Source organism: Patella vulgata, chromosome 3 (assembly GCF_932274485.2).
Source record: "Patella vulgata chromosome 3, xgPatVulg1.2, whole genome shotgun sequence".
Classification (NCBI taxonomy): Eukaryota; Metazoa; Mollusca; class Gastropoda; family Patellidae; genus Patella; species Patella vulgata.
Window position 1 is genome coordinate 23,039,179 of NC_065881.2, and position 27,606 is coordinate 23,066,784.

The following is a 27,606-nucleotide window of genomic DNA, read 5'->3' on the forward strand; positions in this document are numbered from 1 at the left end:
GTGTCCACAAGATATTTCAAAGTGATCAAGGGCCATAACTCTGGCAAAAATGATCAAAAATCGTTGAAAATCAGCTTCGTCTCATGATCTTAAACACTGTGTATAAATTCAAAGTCAATCGGATATTAATTAGGGCTGTAGACAGGCGGACCCACAGAGGCGACGACAATATACAACCACATTTCAATGTGGCCGTATAAAAAAGGTGAATCAACTGATCTATGCTTGCATGATTTGAGTATTTCTTTTGCAAATTCACTTTAATAATCAGATGCTGCCTGGGTCCACTGGGACTTGATTAGACCTTTTTGACTTGGATCAAATATAAATATGCCAAATTTATATTTAATTTTGACTTAAATTAAAGAGGATCTAATGACTAAAGATATTATGTAAAATATTTCATCTAGAACATAAAAGATTTTTTTGCATAGGACTAGTATACATAAATTTCCCAAGGTCAGGGGAAGAAAACATCCCTTCGTCCCCTAGAATTTAAAGTCTGCTAACCCACTTAAAGTATAGTAAACAGATCCCCAGTTAGTCATACAAATGCACATCACTAGTCAGAAAAACAATTGTCAGATTGTTTTTTTTTTTTCATTTTCAATCTCAGGAATTTCTGTTATTAAAAGTTCCTAAAGAGAAAAACCAAGCCAATGGAAATTAATGGGTAACAGTTGTTTCTTTTAAATCAATTTTAGACATTTTGTTCTACAGCAGATGGATGTAGTCTTCATGTACCTGAATATGCAATCTGATTAAAATACAGATCTATATTTTGTTTCATTTTTTTTTATACTACATGAAGATCTGATCGGTTATAGTGGAAGGTCACATCAGAGGTCATACGGGTGGTTTTTGACCCTATGATGTCAGGCATTTGAATAACCAATCAGCATTGATGTTTCTAGTGGGTTACCCACTACACCATCCAGAATGTGGGTTATATAACAACTCTTCCAGATCCTACTGTAATAAAGACAATGACCTTTTGAACTATAAAAATGAAACGAAATAGGATGTGTTTTAATCTGATTGGTGAATATATATCCCTTTTATTCCTCATGTAGGTAGCTTATTCTGAATATAAAAGGCATATGATATGATATATGAGTTGGTATATCTAGACACAAAACTATTTGCGTAATTCACATACCTGGTAGTGGTAGTTAAAGCAAAGGAATAATTTTAAATCTAAGGCGATATAAAACAAACTACATAGTTAATATCAACTATACGTATGTTTTTTTTTATTATAGGACTAATGCTGTAATACTCTCCTTAACAAAATAATATGTACAAATATTTACAAAATAACATACTAGAAAAAATATACTTTCAACAAATTATTTACACACACTTTAAACCACAGCCGACATGGAACCCATGCTTTAAACCTTAACAATGGACTTAAAGATAGAGACAATATAATAGTTGGTGAAATCTTGATCTAGTCTACAGAATTTATTCAGATATCTTCCTGCTTTAATATAATACAAACTGTCAGAGAGTCAATGACAATATTTCACACACACAGTATTGGCAAGAAAGATTCTGTTAAGTTCAAACTAATATCTATTAATAAAAGAAGTAAATATTACTTCCTGAATTCTTTATGTGGTTATAATTCAAACAACATTCTATCTATACAAACTTAAAGTGGCAGTTGTTAGGATAGTAAAATACATTAATAAAACAGTTACATTGTGCATTTTATAATATAAATTATAATATACCGTGTGCAGAATATGATACCAAACTGACACTTGAAACCGAGAAACAGATGTTTTAAATCTAAAGTTGCTGATCGTCATTTGCATTCGACAATAGTTATTTTTTACGACTTAATAGATGCTAAATGTACCTAAATTTGTTCATTAACATTTGAGAAAAGAGATTTCAAAATATCAACGCTAGATTAATTCTTGGTTTGGATTCAATAAGATTAAAAAAGAGGCCTATTAAAAAAAAAAAAAAATTTTTTTTATAGGTGTTGTTCTTGAATCAATATTCTTTTTCGAGATTCATCTTTCAATGAAAATCAGAGACTTTAAACTTTCAAGCCTTTCAGAAAATTCAATTATTTTAATAATTGCAATTAAGCATGTTTATCTATGTAGGACAGTTCTTAAAGATTCAATATATCGAAATGTCTTGATTGAAGTGAGAATGTCTCTTTAAGGTTATATATTGGTTAAAGGGGAAGACCAACGATTTTCAATAAGGTTTCCATAAATAATAAATATATATTTAGAAATAATCCCTCCTACAACATATGCAAAAAATAATTTGCAAGCGAGAAATTAATTTTTATTAATACCGGAAGTGACGTAGTTGGTTCGACATGCTCACTGGTCACTATAGTAAACATACAAATTTGGAGCAAATTTAGCGCTGTATTTTGTTCGGCAACCAGTTCGGTCGAATAGGTCGCTAGCCGAATAGGTCGCCAATTTGTGTTCAGTTAATATCTGTCACGTGCCAGCTATCACGTGATGTAAACAATTAGCCATGTGGCTTAAATTGTGTCACAGTCTCCAGTTTAGAAACTTAATTTACACAAACGCGTTGTATATTATACCTTCAAAACACCGTAAGTTCTTGTTCTTAATATCCTAATAAAGATTACCTTTCATCAGATTTTCTGCCAAACGGCGAAACGATCACAAAATACAGCGCTAAACTTACTCCAAATTTGTATGTTTACTATAGTGACCAGTGAGCGTGTCGAACCAACTACGTCACTTCCGGTATTAATAAAAATTAATTTCTCGCTTACAAATTATTTTTTGCATATGTTATAGGAGGGGTTATTTCTAAATATATATTTATTATTTATGGAAACATTATTGAAAATCGTTGGTCTTCCCCTTTAAGAATGAATGAATACCTTATTATGTTTTGATAGATCTAATATCGAAACAGAGTAACAATTTATATATATTTACAACCTTTTTTAATAACAAATCAAAACAAACAATACATCGGCTACTTATAAATAACAATCTGTTTGATTTATTCAATTTCGAACAACTCAAAGACACAAAATAACTCCATGCAGGAAGTGTTAAAGACGAGTAGAAATACCTCAGGTACAGTAAAGGTAAGGATAAACTTGGGACAATGAAGAAAATATCTATAAATTGGCATCAGTTGATAAAGAACTTGTCAAGTTGGTTGCTTGGAGACTTCCTAGAGAACAAAGCTAATAGGGGAGTAGTTACATTTTGATTTAGTGTAGATCAATAAAAGATTAAAATTGTGGAGGTAGTCTTAAAATGACAATATCTTAATTTTGACAGCTTCTTGTGAGAACTATCAGAAGATAAGAGACATCGAATCTGATAAATAAACAAAGTTGAGTTCTACACACACAAGATACAAATATATTGGCATATAGGACAACCCAAAAAATTTGAGTTTCCAATGTCTATTTACAATAAAATGAGGTACAATTACAAAAAAAAAAATCTCAATGTAATGTTTATATATGTTTTTTAATTCTTAAAACCTGTCTTTTAAGGCTATTGTTATCACAATAAAGTTTGTATGGTGAAATAACCATAATCTACATGAACAATTGCACCAACTCAAGCACTTTACTGCATATCAAAAATTTTCCATTATGGGCAATGAGCTCCAATTGGCTGTTTATTTTTAATAATAAGGTTAAACAGGGATAAGGATAGTAACTGATCATAGACTTAGTTTCTCTGGATTGATGTGTAAGTATTTATGTTAATGTCGAAATAATAGTGGCAATTCCCAACAGGATAGATGGATAGAGAACAAGCTAAAAGAAAACCAAAACAGCGATTTTTTGTACAATCAGGGGCCATAATCCAGCAAGTTATGGTCTGAGATATTTGGGATATATTTTAAGTTAAAAAATTGTGACTTCTACAGAGTTAATCAAAATTGGAGAGAAATTGTGACCTCTAGAGTGCCCACAACCTTGGTATTACATACATTTACACTATTTGCGTACAAGGAGCAGCCATTTTGTCCGGCAATTTAGGTAAGATTTTTACGAAATGCGAACTCAACATTCATTGATGTGTAACGGTAATATATTTAAACAATTTTTAAAATCGGATAAAAATTATGATCCCTAGAGAATCCACAAGCTAAAAAACACGATTTTTCGTACAATCAGGGACCATAACTCAAGCAGTTAAAGTCTGATACGCACGAATATTGAATGGAACCAAGATCTTTGGGTTCTAAACATAAATTTAAAGTTTCAACAAAACTGGATCAAAATTGCATCCTCTAGAGGTCCGCAACCTTGATATACCATATATTATTTACACTATTTGGATACAAGGATCGGCCATTCGAACCATCATTAGGGTGTAACAGATATATATTCAAACAGTTTTTTAAATAGGATAAAAATTGTGATCTCTAGAGGGACCACAAGCTAAAAACATGATTTTTCGTACCATCAAGGGCCATAATTCTGGAAGTTACAATCCGATATGCGCGAAATATCTAATCAAAATTGGATCAAAATTGTGACCTCTAGAGGGTCAACAAAATTTGCGTAAAAGGTGCAGCCATTTTGTCAGACATTTTTGGTCAGATTTTCATGAATTTGAACTCAACCAACATTACGGTGTAGTAATATATTCGAATATATTTTTAAATAGGATAATAAATGTAACCTCTAGAGGGACCACAAGCTAAATACGCTATTTTTCGTACAATCAGAGGCCATAATTCTGGAAGTTACGATCCGATATGCGCGAATATCGAAAGGAACCAAGAACCAAGAACCAAGATCTTGGGGTTACAAACCTGCATTTCAAGTTTCATCAAGCTAAAAATGTGATTTTTCGAACAATCAGGGGCCATAATCCATATAGTTCTAGTCCGATACATGCCAATATTGTAAGAATCCGAGATCCTTTGGAGATAGACCTATATTTCAAATTTCCTCAAAATTAGATAAAAATTGTGACCTCTAATTGTGGACGGACGGATGGATGGGGGTGATGACATAAAAATGTGGGTGTATAAAAATCATAATGCAGAAACAAAAAAATCATTCTGATTTCTATTTTGAAACCTTTTGACTAGTTTACCAAGTTTTATCCATATCCCTGTTATCCAGATATTTTGAGTGTAAAAGTCAATATAAACACATAAATTGAGACGGCAAAATAAAATCCATGATATTTATACACCTAATTAAAATACAAATAATTATTTTTGGTAGGGCATAGTCTTCAAATAGAAAGCACTTATATATCATATTTACACATTAAATACACATTAGCGTTTCACTATAACGCTGATATAGGGCCGGGTCACTTACATATTTCAAATTATAACTGGATCAAAAACACTATAGGTATATCCATCATAAATTCTAATATTGATTTTAACATATCAAATAAATAAACAAAGAATAAAAAAAAAGGACTTAATCCAAGTCTTTTGGGGATATTCTCTGTAATGGATTTGTTTCTTGTTCCAGTGCACCAGGCGTGTTGAGTTGTCCATCGTTCTGGAAGTTGACACCTAGATTATCAACCAGATTTCTGTCCAAATCCCCTTCCTCATCCGTCAAATCAAAAAGATTAAGAGGAACACCATCATTAGGGTTGAAATGCATCACTTCATTACCTACAATAGAATGAGATGTTCTTTAAAAATACAATTTCTTTCTCACACCAGCGGCTGTCAGGCAGGATACGCCCACATTTTCGAGAGATGGATAGAGAACAAGCTAAAAAGGAAGAGATTTTTCCTACAATCAAGGGCCATAATTAAAAAAAATTACAATTTGAAATGCGCAAATATCGAAAGGAACCGAGATCTTTGGGTTATAAAATTACATTTCAAGTTTCAACAAAATCGGATAAAAATTGTGACCTCTATAGGGTCCACAACCTTGATATACCATATTTTTACGCTATTTGAGAAAGAGGGGCGGCCATTTTGTCTGTCAGTTTTGGGCCAATTTTCACAAAATTCAAACTCAGCCGTCCTTAGGGTGAAACGGTGATATAATAATACGTTTTTTAAATCCGATAAAAATGACGACCTCTATAGGGCCCACAAGCTAAAAACGCGATTTTTCGTACAATCAGGGGCCATAATTCAAGAAGTTACGGTCCGATATGTGCGAATATCGAAAGGAACAGAAATCTTTGGGTTATAAACTTACATTTTAAGTTTCAACAAAATCGGATAAAAATTATGACCTCTATAGGGTCCACAACCTTGATATACCATATTTTTACGCTATTTGAGAACAAAGGGCGGCCATTTTGTCTGTCAGTTTTGGGCCGATTTTCACGAAATTCAAACTCAGTCGTCCTTAGGGTGTAACGGTGATATAATATTAATACGTTTTTTTAAATCGGATAAAAATTATGACCTATATAGGGTCCACAAGCTAAAAACGGGATTTTTCATACAATCAGGGGCCATAATTCAGGAAGTTACATTCCGATATGCGCGAATATCGAAAGGAAGCCAGATCGTTGGGTTATAAACTTACATTTCAAGTTTCAACAAAATCGGATAAAAATTGTGACCTCTATAGGGTCCACAACCTTGATATACCATATTTTTACGCTATTTGAGAACGTAGGACGGCCATTTCATCTGTCAGTTTTGGGTCGATTTTCATGAAATTCGAACTCAGCCATCCTTAGGGTGTAACGGTGATATAATAAAATGTTTTTTTAAATCGGATAAAAATTATGACCTCTATAGGGTCCACAAGCTGAAAACACGATTTTTCGTACAATCAGGGGCCATAATTCAGGAAGTTACGGTCCGATATGCGCGAATATCGAAAGGAAGCCAGATCTTTGGGTTATAAACTTACATTTCAAGTTTCAACAAAATCGGATAAAAATTATGACCTCTATAGGGTCCATGCATGGAACTGTGAGTAAGCCACTAGAAACGTCAACGCTGATTGATTTATCAATGTCTGACGTCATAGGGTCAAAAGCCGCTCATATGACCCCTGATACGACCTTCGAGTACAACTTGTCAGATCTTCATGTAGTGTAGACTGTCGAAAGTATAAAAAAACGAAACGAACTATAGATCTGTATTTTAATCAGATTGATAATAAATTGATTTGTTTTAAAGGAGCTAAATCAATAACATTTGGGACCTAGAAATTGACAAAAGTGGGTCGCAACGCATATAATACTGTAATATGAATGTATATAAACTGATTTACATTCAATGGTTTCCGTTTTTACTCCAATTTCAAATCAGTTATGTTCGGCGAAATATACTATTCAAAAAAAGTAGGGGATATTTGATTTTGGGGGCATAAGACTAAAATATGCAAATGACTACGAAAAAAGTCACTATAAAACCTAACAGAAGAAACATTTCCAGTTACATGTGACGCCCAAACGCACCAATAGCTACCGCATGGAATGCAGGTGATGCTTGGGATCATCATGGGGGTCCAACCCAAGATTTGCACGACTCTGACTTTGAATGTTACAGTCATTGTGGCATTGAATTCCAGGGTGGAAACATCAGTTTAATTGTTTTAGTGACCAGAAAACAAATTTTGATATGCGTCGGCTTACCCAAAATGAAAGGTTACGTGCCCTTGGCATGCTACAGATCGGCACAACACAGGCGGTTGTGGCGCGGACGATGAATGTTTCTCAGTCTGTCATAAGCAGGCTATGGTCCAGATACCGTGATACACATTCTGTACAGGACAGACCACGCTCAGGTCGACCAAGGGCGACAACTCAAGCCCAGGATCGATTTATCCGTACCTTGGCCTTGAGAAATCGTGTCATCACAGCAAATCAGATCAGCGCTCGTCTTCAAACAGACACTGGTGTGAGAGTGAGTGGCCAGACGATTCGGAATCGACTGCATAGGGGTCACCTTCGCGCCCGACGTCCTCGCGTGATCCCTTGTTTGAGAGATCATCACATTCAGGCAAGACGTCGTTGGTGTAGGGATCGTCAACACTGGGATAATCGACGCTGGAGCAATGTGATGTTTTCAGATGAGTCAAGGTTCACTGTTGATTTTTTGGACAGACGTAGGAGGGTGTGGCGTCGTCGAAACGAGCGCTTCCAAGACGTTAACGTCATCAGACATTATCGATTTGGGGGTGGTTCTGTTATGGTGTGGGGAGGCATCACTGTTGCTGGAAGAACGGCTTTACATGTTGTTGCAGGGCGTGTTACAGGCCAGTACTACCGGGACAACATCTTGGCAGTCCATGTTGTGCCGTTCGCACGACGTCATGGCCGCCGTTTCATCTTCCAGGATGACAACGCAAGATGTCACAGGGCCAGGATCGTTACAGGTTACCTCCAACAACAGAACATAACCACATTACCTTGGCCAGCACTGAGTCCCGACCTCTCCCCCATCGAGCATGTCTGGGACATGCTTGGACAGAGGTTACGTCAACGTCAACAACGTCCTGCCAATGTCCAAGAACTTGCTGCTGCGTTGCAACAGGAATGGGACAATCTGGACCAAAATGACCTTAGACGTCTCATTAGGAGTATGCCACGTCGGATCAATGCTTGTTTGGCAAACAGAGGAGGATTTACCCGTTACTGACTTGGTTGTGATGCTGTGGTAACTTTGCTGTTTGACACCGGGTATCATTTTACCCTTATAATGGTCAGTCTGTGCCTTACTTAGTCTAACGATCATTTGGAATAAATCGATGAATGTGAACTTCATTTCATTTTGTCATTTGTTTCTTCGTCAGTTTCATTAGGTGACTTTAATAACACTTAAAAATCAAATATCCCCTACTTTTTTTGAATAGTATAAGTCAGCAGTCTCAAGCGAGTGCAAATTTCTAGCGTCTGGTTATTCCAGTCTACATACGCTGTTTGATTTGGTGCAATGTGTCTAGCATCGTCCCTCGAGTCTCTTGATACAACTAGGGCTGAAGTGCATTATGGTACACGATTCGTGTACCAATGGTAAAATGTTTATTTTGTCTTAAATATTGGATATCAAAAGCCCATCTTTTTCCAGTAAGGTCACAACATGAATGTTGATTTAATTTGACAAATAAATCGTGTTTTCATTGTTGAAGATTTTCGATGATAATGAGTTAGAGACTTAGCTACTTTAAACAAAAATACTTCCTAACGTATAAATATTTGTTACTTGTATCATACAAAAGATGGGGAAATTTCAAACCTTGACTGGTTTGGAAAAAATATCTGCAACATGGGCAATAACCGTTAACTGTGAAAGTCAAGGGAGGTTACACGGACAATTACTGCTTCATGAAAATATTTTAATATCATGAAAGTACAGGCCTCATGTTCACAAAGCATTCTCAGACTTAAGCTAAGAAGTTACTCAAAATTGTTCACCTTATTTTAACTGAAATATAACCTTTATAAAACTTTTTGTTTTCTTAAATAATATATCAATAAATACATCAAAGTTTTGTGTTTTTGGACCAAAGACATTTCTCATAAAGTGATAGAAAGTTGAGTAAATTCTTAATGTAAGTCTGAGAATCCTTTGTGAACTTGGGAGCAGGAAAGGGGGCATTATAAAATGGTGATTGAGAACATTGGTATTAAATGAAATCAACTAATATAGTTAACTTACCAGAAAGATCTGTTGATGAGTTTGTGTTTGAATTAATGATCGGTGTTGTGTTAAAATCATCATCAAACAACTATAAAATAAACCATACAATTAATTCAAACTCCTTGTTATTTATTTGAGTGGCTTTAAATAGTTGTTAGATCTATAACATTGCTATTTGAATATTTGCATCATTATTTGATGCCAATTGAAACTAATGATCAGCTTTTTATCTCCAACATGACTGATATATTTAATATGTTAATTCAATGTAATCAACTGAAATTCCAGAAAAATAAGGAGATATGAAAAACATATTGATTTTAAGGATTCACATTTTCTAGAAATCTGAAAAAAAACACCCACAAACAACAACAATGCTGACATAGATCATTTATATTGAATAGTAATAATAGTATAGTCTTAATAGCATGTATTGACTTTGAATATTTTAACAGTAAAATCAGCATTTGATGTTACCACAAGGTTGCCATCTTTCCAGTAATGTTTGCTTAACCGTATTGGGAATAAGCAAGTTACCCCACTTTAAACAAACCAATAATCTCTCAGTATGACACAAAGTAACAATTGCTTAAAATATTAATAGAAAATGTTACAAATGTGTCAAAATAAATGTTTGATTGAACAGTTCAGTTTTAATGTCTACAGAGTTTAAAGGTGTTAAACCTCTTTGATTTAGATAAAAAAAATACTATATCAATTTTTGTTTTTCAAAAAATTAAACAGCAGTTTCATTTTGGCTTACTTTGTCAATGATGGAAAAACAAATTGCTATTCCTTGGAACAAACCCATGAGCTCAAGCCATTATAAGTCAATCTAAATAATTTTAACAAGAAAGATAGGTTGCCAGGCAACGAAACATACGCCCACAACAGCTAAATTGTCTGGGCAGTCAACAAGAGTTGTTGCATATTTTTACTTTTTTTCGGTAATGAAACATTTATAATACACTAAAATCTGATTAAGAGCAACAACTCATGAAGTAATTATCAGAAAACCATTAGAATTTGTTTGTTTTTCTTAAGTTCTGCCCCATGCTAACCTTTTGTATACAAAACTTTTAATATCATGGATTTAGCTGTTCAAGACATAAAAATTCATTGAAAATCAATATACTTGTTCGTCTCAAGATCTTAAACACTGTGTATCAATCTAAAGTCAATCGGATGATAACTTTAGCCTTTAGAGCGTCACAAAGTGATCAAGGGCCATAACTTTGACAGTAATTATCAGAAATCATTGAAAATCAATAGAATTCTTTGTCTCATGACCTTAAACACTGTGTATAAATTTAAAGTCAATCGGATATTAACTTTGGCCTTTAGAGCGTCCACAAGATTTTTTGAAGTGATCAAGGGCCATAACTCTGGCAGTAATTATTGGAAATCGCTGAAAATCAATAGGCTTCTTCGTCTCATGACCTTGAACACTGTGTATAAATTTGAAGTCAATTGGATATTAACTTTGGCCTTTAGAGCGTCCACAAGATTTTTTGAAGTGATCAAGGGCCATAACTCTGGCAGTAATTATCGGAAATCACTGAAAATCAATAGGCTTCTTCGTCTGATGACCTTAAACACTGTGTAAAATTTTCTAGGTCAATCGGATATTAACTTTGGCCTATAGAGCGTCCACAAGATTTTTCAAAGTGATCAAGGGCCATAACTCTGGCAATAATTATCGGAAATCGCTGAAAATCAATAGGCTTCTTCGTCTCAAGACCTTAAACACTGTGTATAAATTTAAAGTCAATTAGATATTAATTTTGGCCTCTAGAGTATCCACAAGCAATTGTGGACGCCGGACGGACAGGGCAACGACAATATACGACCACATTTCAATGTGGCCGCATAAAAAAAAAGTAAAAGACCTGGTGTCAACCTCATCACATCTAATTTTTTTCAAGAATAAAATACATGTGTGATGTTCAGAAAAATATAAACTAAATGAAACTAATTTAATTTTACTTAGATTGACCAATAACAACATCTCTCTATTCGACCATGTGTGTTAGCTAAAACATGATTATAATGGAAAACCATCATACTAGCAAAAATCAGATTCAAGAAATAAATACAAAGCTAGATGACCTATAGCTAATATATTATAACTTAAACTTACAGCATCACAATTTGGTAATGGACTCTCTGGGGTGAAAAGCTGTTGAGAAAAACATACATATTTACAAACCACTGCAGTGCTTTCTTTTTACTAAGAGTCCAGATTAAGAGGTGCAAAAAAAATTGTTTATTATATATGTTAGCAACAAAACAAAAGATCTTATTAAAGTTCCTAAATTTAAATGTGTGAAATAAAACTTATTAAATAGGTTAGTAACGAAACGAAACAAGCCCCAAATATATCGACAAGCAGCAAAGTCATCCGTGTTAAATAACACTGCAAACAAATCCCATGTGGCAAGTTTTAAAAAAACCAAACTATTATTAACTCTATACTAAGTATCAAAATGAAAAAATAACCGGACACAAAGAGTTCAAAATTTACGATCCTCTAATTTGAAATTGAATCTAATTGATTTTCAAAAATATTCTTTAGTTTTCACAAAATTTCAATATTTTGAACGTAAATGAGGAATAACATGAGTATTCTTTAGGGCTAAAACAATAATACCACCAAGTTTTAAAACACTGAGGGTCCCTTAAAACATCCCAATTTGTATTTTACAACTTTTGAATTTTGATTGAGTTCTTCATTAAGAACATTTGAACAATCCCTGTGAATTTGAAAAAAAAAACCTGTAGTGTGTAGAGCATTCACAAGGAATGTGGGGCGCATCGATGGACACATGGTCAACAAAATACACCCACATATATGTGGGCATATAAAAACTACATACTTATTGCAGATAACCAGAACACAAATCTCATTAAAAATTACAAACTCAGTTTAGACTGTTAAGATAGACATGATCTTGAAATTTTTCTCCAGTAATCAGATTTTGGTTCCTTTCCAGATGTTTGTATCACAAAGGTGTAAAAACAAACAGAACTAAAGTGTTATAATAAAAGTCGTATAAATTTACCCCAAGTAATGTATTACTGTCCATATTAATGAACTGTCCACTTGCTAGAAATTCTTTTAAACCATCCAAATCTTTTTGCATCAGATCTAACTGTTCATTTACCACATGTCTACAATATAAAATTAACAAACAAATGTTTAAACTCCCATCATTGTTTGATTTCCTCCTTACAATATTATTAGTCCCTCTTTTTCTTAACATGGTATTTGCCTGATTATTAAAAAGAAAAATCATTTCATTTGCGAATAATACTGATTTCCTGCTTCGCCATACAGTGAATTTTCAGAATCCACAATTCCTAAGTTTTGACATATTTTGATAAATTGTACCGTTTGGTTAAATTTAACTTCAACACTATAATATCTATACATCAGTGCAACAAAGAATAGCTAGTGATAGAAACACCTCAATTGAGAAATGAGTGAAAGCATATCCTGCACATTGCACAATACCTGTCATTACATACAGCTAACCTGAGGAAAGGTGTGGGCCTGGGTTTTTGAAGCTAAAAACTACTTGGTAAAATATAACCACAGGGTCAGCAGCCACTAGTAGTCACCAGCCTTCTGGTCTAAATTTTATCATAAATATAATATAAAAATTGTTTGCTATACAACCTTCCCAATTACATGGGAAGTAGTATCTGGTGTTCTAGTAATACATGTAGTAAGCATACCGTCCTTTATGATGTAGGCTGTGATATTAGGAGCTGAGGATACTTGGTAGACGGTAACGTCAGGGGCAATAGCAGAATCACTAACCAAGTACAAAAGTACAACAAAAATTGTTAGCTATGTTTAACTTTCCATAATTAAAATTTTAAAGATTGGGGGAGGGAAGTGGAGGCATTTCTGAGTGGGCCAACCCATGCCCAGCTGATCATAAAGTTTATTACTGTATCTAAGCAAGCGTGGCATTTTCAGTTCCATTGTTACGGGACAAAGAGTAGAGTTGCATGCCCAACCTTTCAGTTTCTATGCTGTTGTCCTACTGCCAAAGACTCCTGTGTGCAAGAGAATTATTTAAATAAAGCCATACCATGTTAGACCCAAAATTACCGTATTTATGATGAGAATAAATTATAGTATACTCTCTATATCTCTAAACATGAATGAAAAGTGCTTATAATAGACAATATACTATTCCTACAGCTATATAACAGAACAAAAAGTAAAAGTAGAAAAAAACATACTTCGGACATTCAGGAGAAGAACTCGTAAGTGTAGAAGTACTTGGACATACAGCCACAGATTTCTCATTTTTAGTTTGTTTATGGACTGTATTATTACTGGACGTAGGAAGTATTTGATCTGTATCTGTCACCTGACTGGGTGACACCATGTTAATCATATCATTGAAATTTGTTGACATCACCAGCTGATCTGATTTGTCTTCTGCACTTTGTGGTGACTGAGCCTGCAAATAAACAAAATTATCATAATCAATGATAAAACGCGAGCAATACATTCCTTTAAAAGAAAAGGCAGCTGCAAAAAGTATTTTGCCTAAAGAGTTTACTGTATCTACATAATGGATTACTAATCATAATTTTGGGAATATTGTAAATTCGAAAACTACAACAATCAAACGAAATGACCTTTCTTTATCTGAAAATATCTTACAATAACTCCTCATCTAACATCTTGCAAATCATGAATTTGTAATTATACTACACATTGTTAGTTTCTAAATAATGGTCTCAAAACTGTACACTTGTAAACTAGATGCTTGTTTTTGTGGTGCTATAGAAATGGACATTTAATATTATAAACTGGACAGTGGTAATGACAACTGGCTTTTTGTTAAAATTCTAAACAATTTCTACAACTTTCTACACAATACAGGCACAACAAGCCAGATCAGTCACATATATTTAAAAATTAAAAAAATAGGTTGTCAGGCAACAAAACATATGTCCACAGCAAATAAGTTGTCCAAGCAGTCCACAAGGTAAAATCTTTAGACGGTATAATATCATAGGCTTTTTTTTGCTTTACTACTTTAAATAATGTGTATAAATTTCATACTGATCAGAAAATAACTTTTGTTATTACAGCGCTCACAAGATTATACAAAGTGAAACAAGGGCAATAAAGGACATCATAATTTATAGTCTTAGAGTATGAGTTAAATTGTGATTTTTTATCAATGAGGCAGAAAAAGTCCTTGTGTTTACACAGGTATATATTTACCTGCGTCGTTTGAACAAAATTGGGTTGTATGGTGTTAGGTTGTATGGTGTTGGGTTGTATGGTGTTTGGTGTATGATTACCAATATACTATAAAATAAAAAATTAATGCATGCAAGAAATCAATGCTTTAAATAAGAAATACCATTAATTGCATGTTCTATATGCATTGATTGGTCCGTATTCAAAGGTTTTCTTAAAGTTAAGTAAAAGTACTTAATGTTTCCACTTACTCATGTGTCTTACCTTAAATCGGAATTCAAAGGCTCTATTTTACATATACTTTTGGCTATGTGAAAAACTTAAAGGACAATATTTGTGTCAGTCATAATCACATATGTGATAGAACTAATTAAACGCGTTCCAAAAATAATTTTAACACAGAGATCATTGCTACGATAGCTGAGTAATACAGGTTTCCTGAATTGAAAGTGACGTCCGCCAAAGGAAAACACGAGTCATACCTCTATATAACTGACTGATGTAACGAGTGATAACAGATACACGGCCGAATTTCTGCTCACAAATAATTCCTTCCAAGACCAAAAGTTGTTGTGTGAGACTGTGAGAGGATATCTGACAAAGGATATCTGACAATTCATAAAAAGAATTGACTGCCACTAGATAAGAGAACACAAAAGAAAAACAGAAAAAGTCTGTGCATTACCATGTTTTTATAAGGTATAGAATGAATATAAACAAGGGAATGTACGGACTATTTCTATTTTTATCGTGTTCTCTTATCTAATGACATTCGATTACTTTATTGAATTGTCAGGTATCCTCTTACAGTCCCATATAACAACTTTTGATCTTCGAAGGAATTATTAGTGAGCAGAAATTCGGCCGTGTATCTGTTATCACTCGTCACATCAGTCAGTTATATAGAGGTATGACTCGTGTTTTCCTTTGGCGTTCGTCACTTCCGATTCAGGAAACCTGTATTACTCAGCTATCATAGCAATGATCTCTGTGTTAAAATTATATTTGGAATGTGTTTAACCAGCTCTATCACATATGTGATAATGACTGGCACCAATAATGTCCTTTAACTGCACACTTAAAATATGGAATACCCACATTAGCCAAAAAGCATGAATTTTTAACTTAAGGAATAACCTCCACTGTCTAAAATCATGAATCACTCCTGTCGCATGCAAGTTATGTCCTTTTAAGAGGACCACTATGCTTTATTAAAATCTTAGTTGTCATTACTAGGAAAATGTTTGCCGAAATATTATATTGTAACGCATGAAAATAGTATGACTATGATTTATGATAAATTATGATAGTATGCATGCATTCATTGCCTGAACAGTTGCTTTCTTAGATGTTTTTCAAAATCAATAGATTTCATTTTCAATAGCAGTTATCGAATAATGGTAGTATAGTGATGAATACTGTAAACTTTATTATTTTAACAATGTATAATGAATAGAAAACAACATATTAGTAACACACAGATCTTTTGGCTTTAAAGTTAGACTGAACAAATCATTCAGTGGCAGTCATCATCATATATTTGTAAATTTATACAAACAAAGACAAGACCATGTTGCAATCAAAACTTCAAATATGTATATGGGAATGAATTGTAAAAAATTAATCATGTTTTGCTACTCCCCTAACTTTTAAAATCGTCATTATGGGTCTGCTACTACATTGTAATCTCACTTAACTTTAAGGTTCCTTCCATAGGTCACTTAAAGGCAGCTTAACTTTAAGGGAAAATTGGATACTTAACATTGCCTTTGAATACCACTTACCCTTAACTTACGTGAAAACTAGTAGTGAATATCTTTAGCCTAGCTTATGTCGCCCTGCGACACGATAAAACTGACGGCGACTAAATGCAACTGAGAGCTTATGTCGCTACGACTGAATTTATTCACGACCGGACGCAACCACAAGCAACCAGTTGATCATTGTCGTAAGCGCTCATCTCATGTCGCCCGGTTTCAGTTGCAGAATCAGAGCCATGACTGATCATATGACTCCCATGTGATAACCTTTAAAATGGTCCCATTCCACTTGTGTCCATGTTTGTTCAGACGCCGACTCAAGGCAGTCGTAGGTGCGCTAATGTCGATTGCGACTGGGGACAACTAGTTGCCTTCACTGGTAAGAGTAGAACATGTGCGACTCCAAGAAACTGGAGACGACTGGTTGCCGTCCGACTTTCACCAGTTGTAAGAGCGCTTAGGTTGCCCAGGTAGCTACGACTGATCAGTTCTGATTGATCATAAACCAGTTGCCGATTTTGAGTCACTGTCAGTTTTGTTGCGTCGTATGGGGGACATAAGCTAGGCTTAAGACTTAAGATATCCTTTGAATACAGACCCTGTTCTGTACACATTAACATAAATGTAAGTAATTAGAGACCAGAAACATCATCCTATAAATTATTCGTGACATCAATAAAAACTCTTGAAAACTATAGAAATATCACGATTAATTTGAAAGTAATCACTTTCCTTGATAACATAACAATGATGTAATAATCTGATGATAGTGGTCTGATATCTCAGTTAACAATGAACATGTTAATTACATAGATTGCCAGGCAACAAAACATACAACAGCAGCAGTTAAGGTTGTCACATTTTTCTTATTTTGCAGACAAAGGGATCATTTACAAATTGATCAAGGGTAATAAACAACAAAGTAATTATACAGATATACAAAATTTGATAAGCCTATGGGTCTTCCTAGAGCTAACATAAAACAAGCCAACAGTGAGGCCGAAATCCCCAAATAAACAGATGACACATATTAATTGCATTTTTATTTTTTTCAAAAGTATCGAGTGATCAAACTGATTATCTATGCTTAGTCTAAGCATAAAATGTTCAGAATCAAACTCACTTAGGTTTTGAAGTACCTGGTAGTGAAACTATACACTAAGTTTCATCACCCTTCATCAGTTAGAATCAAAGTTATCTTAATCAAAGTTATTTTGTCCCAAAGCATCGGCCACTGAAATTGCTTAGCTCTGCTAAACTTTAGTGGTAAATATTAATCACTGAACTTAGTCAAGACATTCGCAATACGGCTGAATGAAAGTGTACCGACCCGTACTAGCTGCTTCAAATCCATGTCCGTATTATTGCTCCAAAATTACATGTCTCTGTTTATACTACAGAAAATGAAAGGATAATTCATGATGTTGACACATTGTTTGTCTTCTTTATACAATGGTATTTTAAAATTACATCAGCGAACCATCAACCCCTGTATGTAATACAGATATGGTATCCATGTTAATGTTATTTGTTCATGTGATTCGTTTTTTCCCGCCAAAAAGAATCGTTCTAGTTATCGAACTTAGTCAAGGTATTGATGGAAGGAAACTATACATCAAGTTTCATCACTCTCACTTAATGAGAACTAAAGTTATCGTGTCCTAAAGCATCAACCAATCAAATTGCTTATCTCTGCTTACCCTAAGCAGAAAATGCTCATCTTCGAACTCCATCAATGCATTCATCCAACAAACACCTACACCAAGTTTGAACATTCTAGCACAATTAGAAGGAAAGTTATTGTGTCCCAAAAAGTGTAATGGACATACAGACAGACGGACAGACCTATTTTAATAGGCCCCTGCCCTACTAGTAGTAGCAATCTGAAAATTTGATTATTCAAAAAGATATGGGAAACAACTCTGACAATAGTTATTTGAAATCATTGAAAGTCAATGGGCTTCATTGTCACATCAAGATAAATACTGTGTGTTAATTTCAAGTCAATTGGGTGATACATGTTACTTCTAGAATGTCCCCAATATATTTCAAACTGATCAAGGACCATGATTCAAACAATAATCAATGGAAATTGTTGAAGATCAATAGGTTTCTTCACCTCTTGAACATAAACACTGTGTATAAATAGCCACCAGAACTGACAACGATCAAGCAAATTGATATTTAAGTGCATAGAAATGAAAAAACTATGCTTGACTACAAATCCAAATTTTTTAGTGACACAGAATTCAGTTTGTGAATAGAATTCTGACATAATCAAGGAACGTGAAACTTTTACATTTGTCTTGCACATTTGAGATATTTTCTTACTCAGGTAACACATGCTTTGTAGCGATTTGACAAATGTGTTAAATTTTAGAGAATATTTACTTGAGTTTGTTGTGTGGTATCTGTTGTTTCAGGTAACATTGGTGATGTTTTATAATGGTATACATCTGTGACATCATGTATAATAGGACCAGTTGATTCAGCTGGTGATGCCAACATATCCATACCAGGCTGAAATAATAACATAACTATTACACTTTCCTACAAACTATGAAATGAAACCAAAGTGCATTGACATCAAAATGCAACAAAACAAACAGTATTGAAACAAATATAGAAAGCAAAAAAAAAAAAGAAAAAAAGTGAAATATTTAAATGTTTAATGTTTTGTTGCAAGTTAATAAAGTTAAACACGAGAAACATGTCTATATTAATAATCAAAAGTCACAATATTGGAAGAGAGTAGGTATACAACAAATTAAAAGTAAAGAAACAAAAGGAAATATAACCGGACGGTCAAATATCATATTTCAACGGAATAACATTTCCATGATTTATTACCAGATTGTTTCACAAGTTAGATTTTAAAATATATTGCTGTGCCAGATATGATTGTCTTGCAAACCCAATGGTAACAGCATATACATGAAATCCTGAGACAGCTATTACAAACATGAATAATATCTACCAATAAATATAACTCACTGATTGAACAGTATAATTATCCTCATTTTCTGTGATAGATAATGGACGATTGAGTTTAGGCATTTTACTGGCAGGCTGACTTTGACTTCCAGGCTCTTCTATCATCAGCTGCATTTTACGTTTCATACCAGATAATCCACGATTACCACTAGCCAACGTCACTAGAAACTGGATTAACTACAAAATAAACACATTAATACAAATAAGGCTTATTTACGCTTGTATATCAGTATTACTGTGAAGGTTTGAAAAGGTTTATTTAAAAAGATAATAGTCAAATTCTCAAACTCAGTAATATTTCTGGAAATGGATAATCTAAAATATTGCAGCTGTAGTTCTGAAACCACAATGTTTCTTATGTGTGCATGAAAATGTTGGGAGCTATGATAGAGAGAGATACATGTAGCTTTAACATACACTCAACACAAACTAGGTCATTTCTAGATTAAAATATCATACGTCAGTAATTCAATAGCACATAGGAGTCTTTAGCAGTGGGAGGAAACAGGAGGACCCAGAGGATATCGATGAGGTTAACAATCAAAACCATTCTCAGCCACGGCAACCCACAGCATTGAAATAACATTGACTTCATGTAATGTTAAGATGTCACTGCGGAAGCAATCCAGCCATCATGACAACTATTTTCATACCAATTGAAAGAGGGGTTTGGAATCATGAAATAGTTAATTACACAAATATAAAGATGGTACAACTTGTTGGCACTGTTACCATTTTTATTTCTGTATTTAAATGTTTTGAATACTAGACAAACCTTGTTAACAATTTGTTGTTGTTTTGAATGTTTCTGACGGAGATTAGCAACTTCCCTCCAAAGCACTTCATTTTCACTGGAAAAAACAAAAATATATACACTAAGTATCAAAATGTACTATATTACCACTAACAGTTATGTCCCTTGGTTCAAGAAATACAGGTAGAACAGGTATACAGCAAAACATGATAGCTTAATGGCAAGAGGGTGTTAACCTCACTAATTGATAAATAAGTGTGGATATAATGATGTCATACCTACGAAGCTGGTCCAGTTTATTAGAAACATTTTCTTGTTTCCCTTTAATACTGTGAACATCGACGAGAAGTTCATTCACATCATCGTGGATATATTTCAATGAATCATTTTTCGTATTAGATGTCTACAAAGAAGAAGGAAATAAATATTAACAACTAAATGTACAATGATTTCTTATATGTAATTAGAGTCAACAGAATACAGTTGCCAGAACTTAGAATTTTTAAATTATAATTTCCAATTTTCTGATAAAAATTTAGAGAAGAAATAAAGTGGTATTTGTTAAGTCATACCATGATGATCTGCAGTCCTTCACGTTTATAAAAATTGTGTGGGAGCCATAAAAAGCTTGTGCCAATTTCAAACATGATAAAAAAGCTCCCATAAAAAAACTTCTTAATTATATTGCAAGAGTAATTCTACATTTTCTTGAATTAAGGAGAACCAACCAAATTGTATTTATGCTTTAGTCTTTTTTAATATTTGGTGAATATGTTTGGAAATGAAATGAAATGGGGTTGAACGCCCTACTGTTCTGCTCTGACTGGGCTAATGAAGATGGAGAATATGTCTGGTGAATATTATGGTATATGTAGCATCAGAATTATCATCATGGAAATGATAGCTCAAATGTATGCAGTTTAAAAATAAACCAGTGACTGCCAGGAAGGATACGCCCACATTTTGCCAGAGATGGATAGAGAACAAGCTAAAAACAAACACGATTTTTTGTACAATCAGGGGCAATAATCCAGAAAGTTATGGCCTGAAATGTGCAAATATCAAAAGGGACTGAGTGAGATCTTTGGGATATAAAGATATATTTTAAGTTTCATCAAAATCGGATAAAAATTGTGACCTCTAGAGGGTCCACACAATTTGCAAACAAAGAGCGGCCATTTTGTCGGGCAGTTTCATTTCGATTTCCCCCAAATTCAAATTCAACCTTCATTATGGGTGAATGGTGATGTATTTAAAAGGTTTTTAAAATCAGAAAAAAATTGTGACCTCTAGAGAATACGCAAGCTAAAAATGCGATTTTTCGAACAATCAGGGGCCATAATCCAGGAAGTTAAGTTCGGGTATCCGCGATTATCAAAAGGAACCAAGATCTTAGTATGGTGATATATTCACATGTTTTTTTTTTAAATCGTACAAAAATTGTGACGTTTACTGGGACCACAAGCTAAAAACGTGATTTTTGTTCAATCAAAGGCAATAATTCAGGAAGTTCCGATCCGATATGCGCGAATATCGAAAGGAACCAAAATCTTTGGGTTATAAACATGTATTTCAAGTTTCATCGAAGTCGGATCAAAATTGTGACCTCTAGAGGGTCCACAACCTTGATTTACCAGATGTTTACACTATTTGTGTACGAGGGGCGGCCATTTTGTCTGGCAGTTTTGGACCGATTTTCACAAAATTCAAACTCAACAAACATTACGGTGTAACGGTGATATTCAAACATTTTTTATAAATTGGATAATAATTATGACCTCTAGAGGGACCACAAGCTAAAAACACGTTTTTTTCGTACAATCAGAGGCCATAATTCAGGAAGTTACTATCCGATATGTGCGAATATTGAAAGGAACCGAGATCTGTGGGTTATAAACATGCATTTCAAGTTTCATCAAAATCGGATCAAAATTGTGGCCTCTAGAGGGTCCACAACTTTGATATACCAGTTGTTTACACTATTTGCGTACGAGGGGCGCCCATTTTGTCCGGCAGTTTTGGTCCAATTTTCATGAAATTCAAACTTCGACAAAATTACGGTGTAATGGTGATATATTCGAACATTTTTTTAAATCGGATAATAATTGTGAACTCTAGAGGGACCACAAGCTAAAAACGCGATTTTTCATACTATCAGGGGCCATAATTCAGGAAGTTACAATTCGATATGTACAAAAATCGAAAGGAACCAAGATATTTGGGTAATAAACATTCATTTCAAGTTTCATCAAAATCAGATGAAAATTGTGACCTCCAGAGGGTCCACAACCCAGATACACAATATTTTGACAATACTTGCGAACGAGGGGAGGCCATTTTGTCCGTCAGTTTCAGTCCGATTTTTACGAAATTCGAACTCAACCATCCTTAGGGTGTAACGGTGATATATTCACAAGTTGTTTTAAATCAGATAAAAATTGTGACATCTATAGGGTCCACAATCTAAAAACACAATTTTTTGTACAATCAGGGGCCATAATTCAGGAAGTTATGGTCCGATATGCACGAATATCGAAAGGAACCGAGATCTGTGGGTTATAAACATACATTTCAAGATTAAACCAAATTGGATAAAAATTGTGACCTTTACGGTGTTCACAAGCTAAAAACATGATTCTTCGTACAATCAGGGGCCATAATCCATGAAATTACAGTCTGATACATGCCAATATTGAAAGGAACCCAGATCTTAGGGTGATAAACCTATATTTCAAGTTTCATTGAAATCGGATAAAAATTGTGACCTGTAGAGTGTTCACCAACAATTGTGGACGGACAGACAGGGGCGACGACAATATACGTCCACATGGAAAATGTGAGCGTATAACAAAAACTGAAAGTAGTATATCAATCTCAATATTTAGGAGAGTGATTTAGCTAATTTGCCGCAGCCTTTAATGACTCCCGTGAAGGAATGTTGAGGTGTGTCGAGAGGAGTAGGAGCGAAAGTTCACCTTAAACGTGAAGGACTCAAGTTAAATCCATTACATGTATATTAATATTTTTGAAAGTTTTAATTACCCTTCTTTTAATAAACTCAAGAAGTTTGTCCTCCCCTCTCTGAAAATAAGGATGCTGAAATTCTACATCATCTTTTTCCACCTTCAGAGCACCTTGTTCTATAGCTCCAACTTTACGAAACCCATCTGATAATAAAGAGAAACATGCAATTCATATTACCTTGATCTACGTAAGACCTTCTTCTTGCACATGTAATTAAAGTTATACTTTTATAAACTACAGAAAATACTGATAAAATAAACCTACTGCCAGCATGTTTCAATGTCTATTCTTATTTACAGTTTTAAAAACAAAACAATTGTTATACTTTGAAATAACGTTAATAATATACTTTGCATCCATTCAACAGGATATAAATTGAAGTTTAATATCCTACTACAATCTGCACCAACCAGCCTAATGCAGACAGGTAAATGACATGCAGTGTGCCATGAGGAAATTTATGCCTGGACAGCGGCGTTTCGACCCACTCTTCTCCGAATTCCAACTGTCATTTGACTAATCAGAGGTTTATCCTTACCAGGCCCTCCATCCTGCACCTCTCTCAAGGAGGAACCAGGGATTGAACCGGAGAGCTCCAGATAAGTGAGCAAGTGCCATGTTCACTGAACCACAGTGGCTCCCACTTACAGAATATAAGTAATGGGAAACCAATAAATTCTGTAGCAATGGAAATAATGTCTGGTTTGTAAAAATTCCTGGCAAGAAACCTGCCTATGCATGTACATTAACTTGATTAGTAAGTAATCACTTTACAGTTTTGAAAAACAAGTATTCTAAAATTACTTACACATATTCAACTGTCTGATAAAACTAGAAATATTATTATGTTTAAAATAATGTGGAAGAACTTCTTTAGCAAATCTAGCTTGATCAGTCACATGAAAACTTTTTCCAGTCTGAAACAGAAACAAAATAATTATATTACACATATCATAGATCTGTTACTTCATTTTATAAAGCAGTAAGCAATCAAATTGTCTAACCTGAGCATAAAATGTTTATTATCACACTAACATGTAGTCACAGTATTGATGTTATAAAACTATACACCAAGTTTCATCACTCTCACTCAATTAAAATCAAAGTTATCATGTACCAAAGCATTGACTCATTGACAGATAAATTTTCTTATCTCTGCTTTCCTAGCAGAGAAAGATCATCCTCAAACTTGGTCATGATACAGTATTGAACACCTACACCAAGTTTGTACACTATACTTCTATAGATCAGGGGTCATGGTGGCTAAGTGGGTAAGACACTGGCTTGCTAGCCTGGAGGTCGGGTGTTGGATCCCTGCATTGGCCGAGAAAGTTCATCCAGATTTTCAACCGTGGTTTCCCCATGTTAGTGATGCAGGACGGAGGGCCTGACAAGAACAGCTGTCTAGTCATTCGGAAGATACGAAAAACCGAGGTCCCGTGTACACATTGGCATGCACGTAAAAGATCCCTTGACAGTTGGAATTTGATATAAGAGTAGGCGATAGTGCCGCTGCCCGGGCAAAATTTCCTGCATAGCACACTGTATGGCGTATGCCCGTCTTCATTAGCCCAGTATAGGAGCAGAACAGTAGGACGTTAAACCCCATTTCATTTCATTTCTTTGATGTATCATACAGAACCGTACAGTCATACTTGTTAAAGATTTTACGTGTATATAATGCAGTAATGTTGTATTCAGGGCCACTGTCCGGGCAAAATTTCCCGTCTTCCTTAGCCCAGTTCGGAGAAAAACAGTAGGACGTTAAGCCCCATTTCATTTCAGGCCATTTATAAATCAGGCCACTTAGCCTACTGCCTTCTGAAATCATCAAATACCTCCCAATACATTTACTACATGTACCAAATACCACCATGTTACTAACTCATTATTATTCAAAGTAATTAAAAAGCCTCATGTATGTCTGGTGTGTATGTCTGGTCTGGTGTGGAAATTGCTTAGCTCATCAAGTTCAACATCAAGTTTAAACATTCTACCTCAATTAAAAGCAGAGTTGTTATGTTCCAAAGTCTTGACCAATCAAATTGCTTATCGCTCCTTAGCCTAAGCAGAATATTCTCATCAAACTTAGTCAAGGTAATGATACATAATGGATCTACACTAGGAGGTTCATAGCTCTCACTTAAATATAACCAAAGTTATCGTGCCCAAAAAAGCATCAACCAATCAAATTACTTATCTCTGCTTACCGTAAGCAGAAAATGTTCATCATCGAACTCCATCAAGGCATTCACCTAATGAACGCCTACATGTACATGTACACCAAGTTTGAAAATTCTACCTCAATTAGGAGAGTTATTGTGTTTCAAAGTCTCAACCAATCAAATTGCCTATCGCTCTGTTTACCCTCAGCAGAAAATGTTCATTATAGAACTTAGTTAAGGTATTGATGTGATGAAACTATCAACCAATTTTCATCACTCTCACTTAATTATAACTAAAGTTATTGTGTCCCAAAGCATAAACCAATCAAATTACTTATCTCAGCTTACCCTAAGCAGAAAGTGCTCATCTTCAAACTCCAAGGCATCGACCTAATAAACACCTACACCAAGTTTGAACATACTAGCTCAATTAGGAGTGTTATTGTGTCCCAAAAAGTGTGACGCCTGACCGACAGACAGATGGTTGGACAGACAGACGCACAGAAAGACAGACGGACGAACCCATTTTAATTGTCCCCTGCTTTCTTCAAAATGTGGGGGACAATAAAATGTGATATTAATATGTATTCAATATGGTCGAGTGGAAGTGTGTTGCTCAAAATGTATCTCCTCCTAGTATGTCTATCAGACTTTGACATGATTTGTACTGAAAGGGATTGGACCTACATGTAAACCTATTGTCGGCCTTTTTCCAAATGGCTTAATTCGGAGCAGTAGTTTACCTATTTCAGTCTGTGAACTTGTTGGAATATACCACGTGTACCTATCAAACATGGTACGGTACTGTTAAATATCAACCACATATACCACGTTTTTATCTCTTACAACTTGTACTGTTATGTCAACCTATTATTTTTTTGTACCACGTTTTTACCATTCAAAACTGGTACTTGTAGAGTTGTATCTCAACCGTACTATTATACCACATTTTTACTTATTACCATCAGTAGCTATGGGATCTCCCCCAGAAAACTTTGAAAAATAGATGCCGAAAAATGCATTTTCCTGCTATTACAGACTTAAGTACAGAGTAAATCAGTACCAGCAACTTGAAAGTAGTTCAAAATACCAGTAGCTTTATTTATGTTGTTTTGCAACCCAAATCTCACATTATGACAATTTGAATTCGAGAAGTTGGAGGAGTGGAACATAGAAGAAACGGCAAAAAATGTGAGTTTAAGGTCCATGTATAAGCCTAAGCACGAACACAATCACTGTAGCCTTCTGCGCGAATCCCAGTTCTGACTGAAATTGGCGATACTCGCAGAAATTTGCGGTGAAAATGGTGAATTGAAAATTTCAATATTTGATCATGCATGATCGGTACCGTCAGTGGAAGCGAATGTTAAATAAAGCTATTTCACACACAAACGTTCGCCTGTATCACTATAAATGACTTCATTTAAATTGTTGATATAAATCAAATGCGACCGCCACGATCCTGGTCGGAGTCGCGCTCAGTATATTTCAAAGCATGGTACTTAGCCCATGCACCTTGGCCTGTCCCAAATAAATTATCTAGGTTACCACACACTGCAAACCACACACACATTTGTTTTAATAGACAAGCTTGAGTTGAATATTCTTTGCAACCAGACAGCTGGTTTTCAGTCTCTAGTCTAGCCTATTAGGACTCTGGCAAAAACAAGTGTATTTTTAATTACTTTGAATACATAATTAACATATAGCCTAAGTCTAACTTGAACAACATTCTTTCACTTAGTTCACTGCTGGTAATATGGTGGTGGCCGGTTTCTGACGATTGTCAGAAGAAAGTGAACGAGCTAAACTTACAGAATCCCAACAAATTAATTCATCACAAGATTTATCTTCAACCAAAGTCCACAGTTTTAATAGAAATGCAGGCACATTGCCTGTATTTTCAGACGCTGGAAACATTGTTATTTTTCTGCAAAAATTGTTGTAAACAAGTATCTTATTCCTCAAAGTAAACGTGAATCCCCTAAATACAATTTACGCATGCGTAAATGACACTACCTGATGCACAGCATTATAAAGTTTCACGATTGTCCTTGCTATGGAATGAAATTGCCGACATAAAATAAATAA

General features: G+C 34.6%; 1 protein-coding gene across 3 annotated transcripts; it reads right to left on the reverse strand.

Moving 5' to 3' along the window:
* Positions 1 to 2,423: 2,423 nt before the first annotated feature.
* LOC126815764 (heat shock factor protein) lies at positions 2,424 to 27,504 on the reverse strand. 3 transcript variants are annotated; one of them, XM_050541676.2, is made up of 13 exons: positions 27,331 to 27,504; positions 24,159 to 24,267; positions 23,369 to 23,493; positions 20,605 to 20,729; positions 20,348 to 20,423; positions 19,573 to 19,749; positions 18,970 to 19,098; positions 14,840 to 14,926; positions 13,840 to 14,063; positions 12,648 to 12,756; positions 11,726 to 11,764; positions 9,604 to 9,673; positions 2,424 to 5,634 (listed from the first exon to the last, which is right to left on the reverse strand). In XM_050541676.2, the coding sequence occupies exons 1-13, from the start codon at positions 27,433 to 27,435 to the stop codon at positions 5,432 to 5,434; spliced, it is 1,578 nt and encodes a 525-aa protein (XP_050397633.1). In that variant the 5' UTR covers positions 27,436 to 27,504; the 3' UTR covers positions 2,424 to 5,431. The 3 variants fall into 3 exon arrangements, with proteins under 3 accessions (XP_050397633.1, XP_050397636.1, XP_050397634.1); XM_050541679.2 differs by lacking the exon at positions 14,840 to 14,926; XM_050541677.2 differs by lacking the exon at positions 11,726 to 11,764.
* Between the last annotated feature and the right edge of the window lie 102 nt (positions 27,505 to 27,606).

Bases quoted from the DNA above. Each gene is read 5' to 3' on its own strand.
- LOC126815764 (XM_050541676.2), bottom strand. From the start codon at position 27,435: ATGTTTCCAGCGTCTGAAAATACAGGCAATGTGCCTGCATTTCTATTA. The intron at 20,730-23,368 runs GTAATTAAAACT...TCTTCTTTGTAG, and splicing joins TTGAGTTTATTAAAAGAAGG to ACATCTAATACGAAAAATGA. The intron at 12,757-13,839 runs GTATGTTTTTTT...TTTATATTGTAG, and splicing joins TCTTCTCCTGAATGTCCGAA to ACATGTGGTAAATGAACAGT.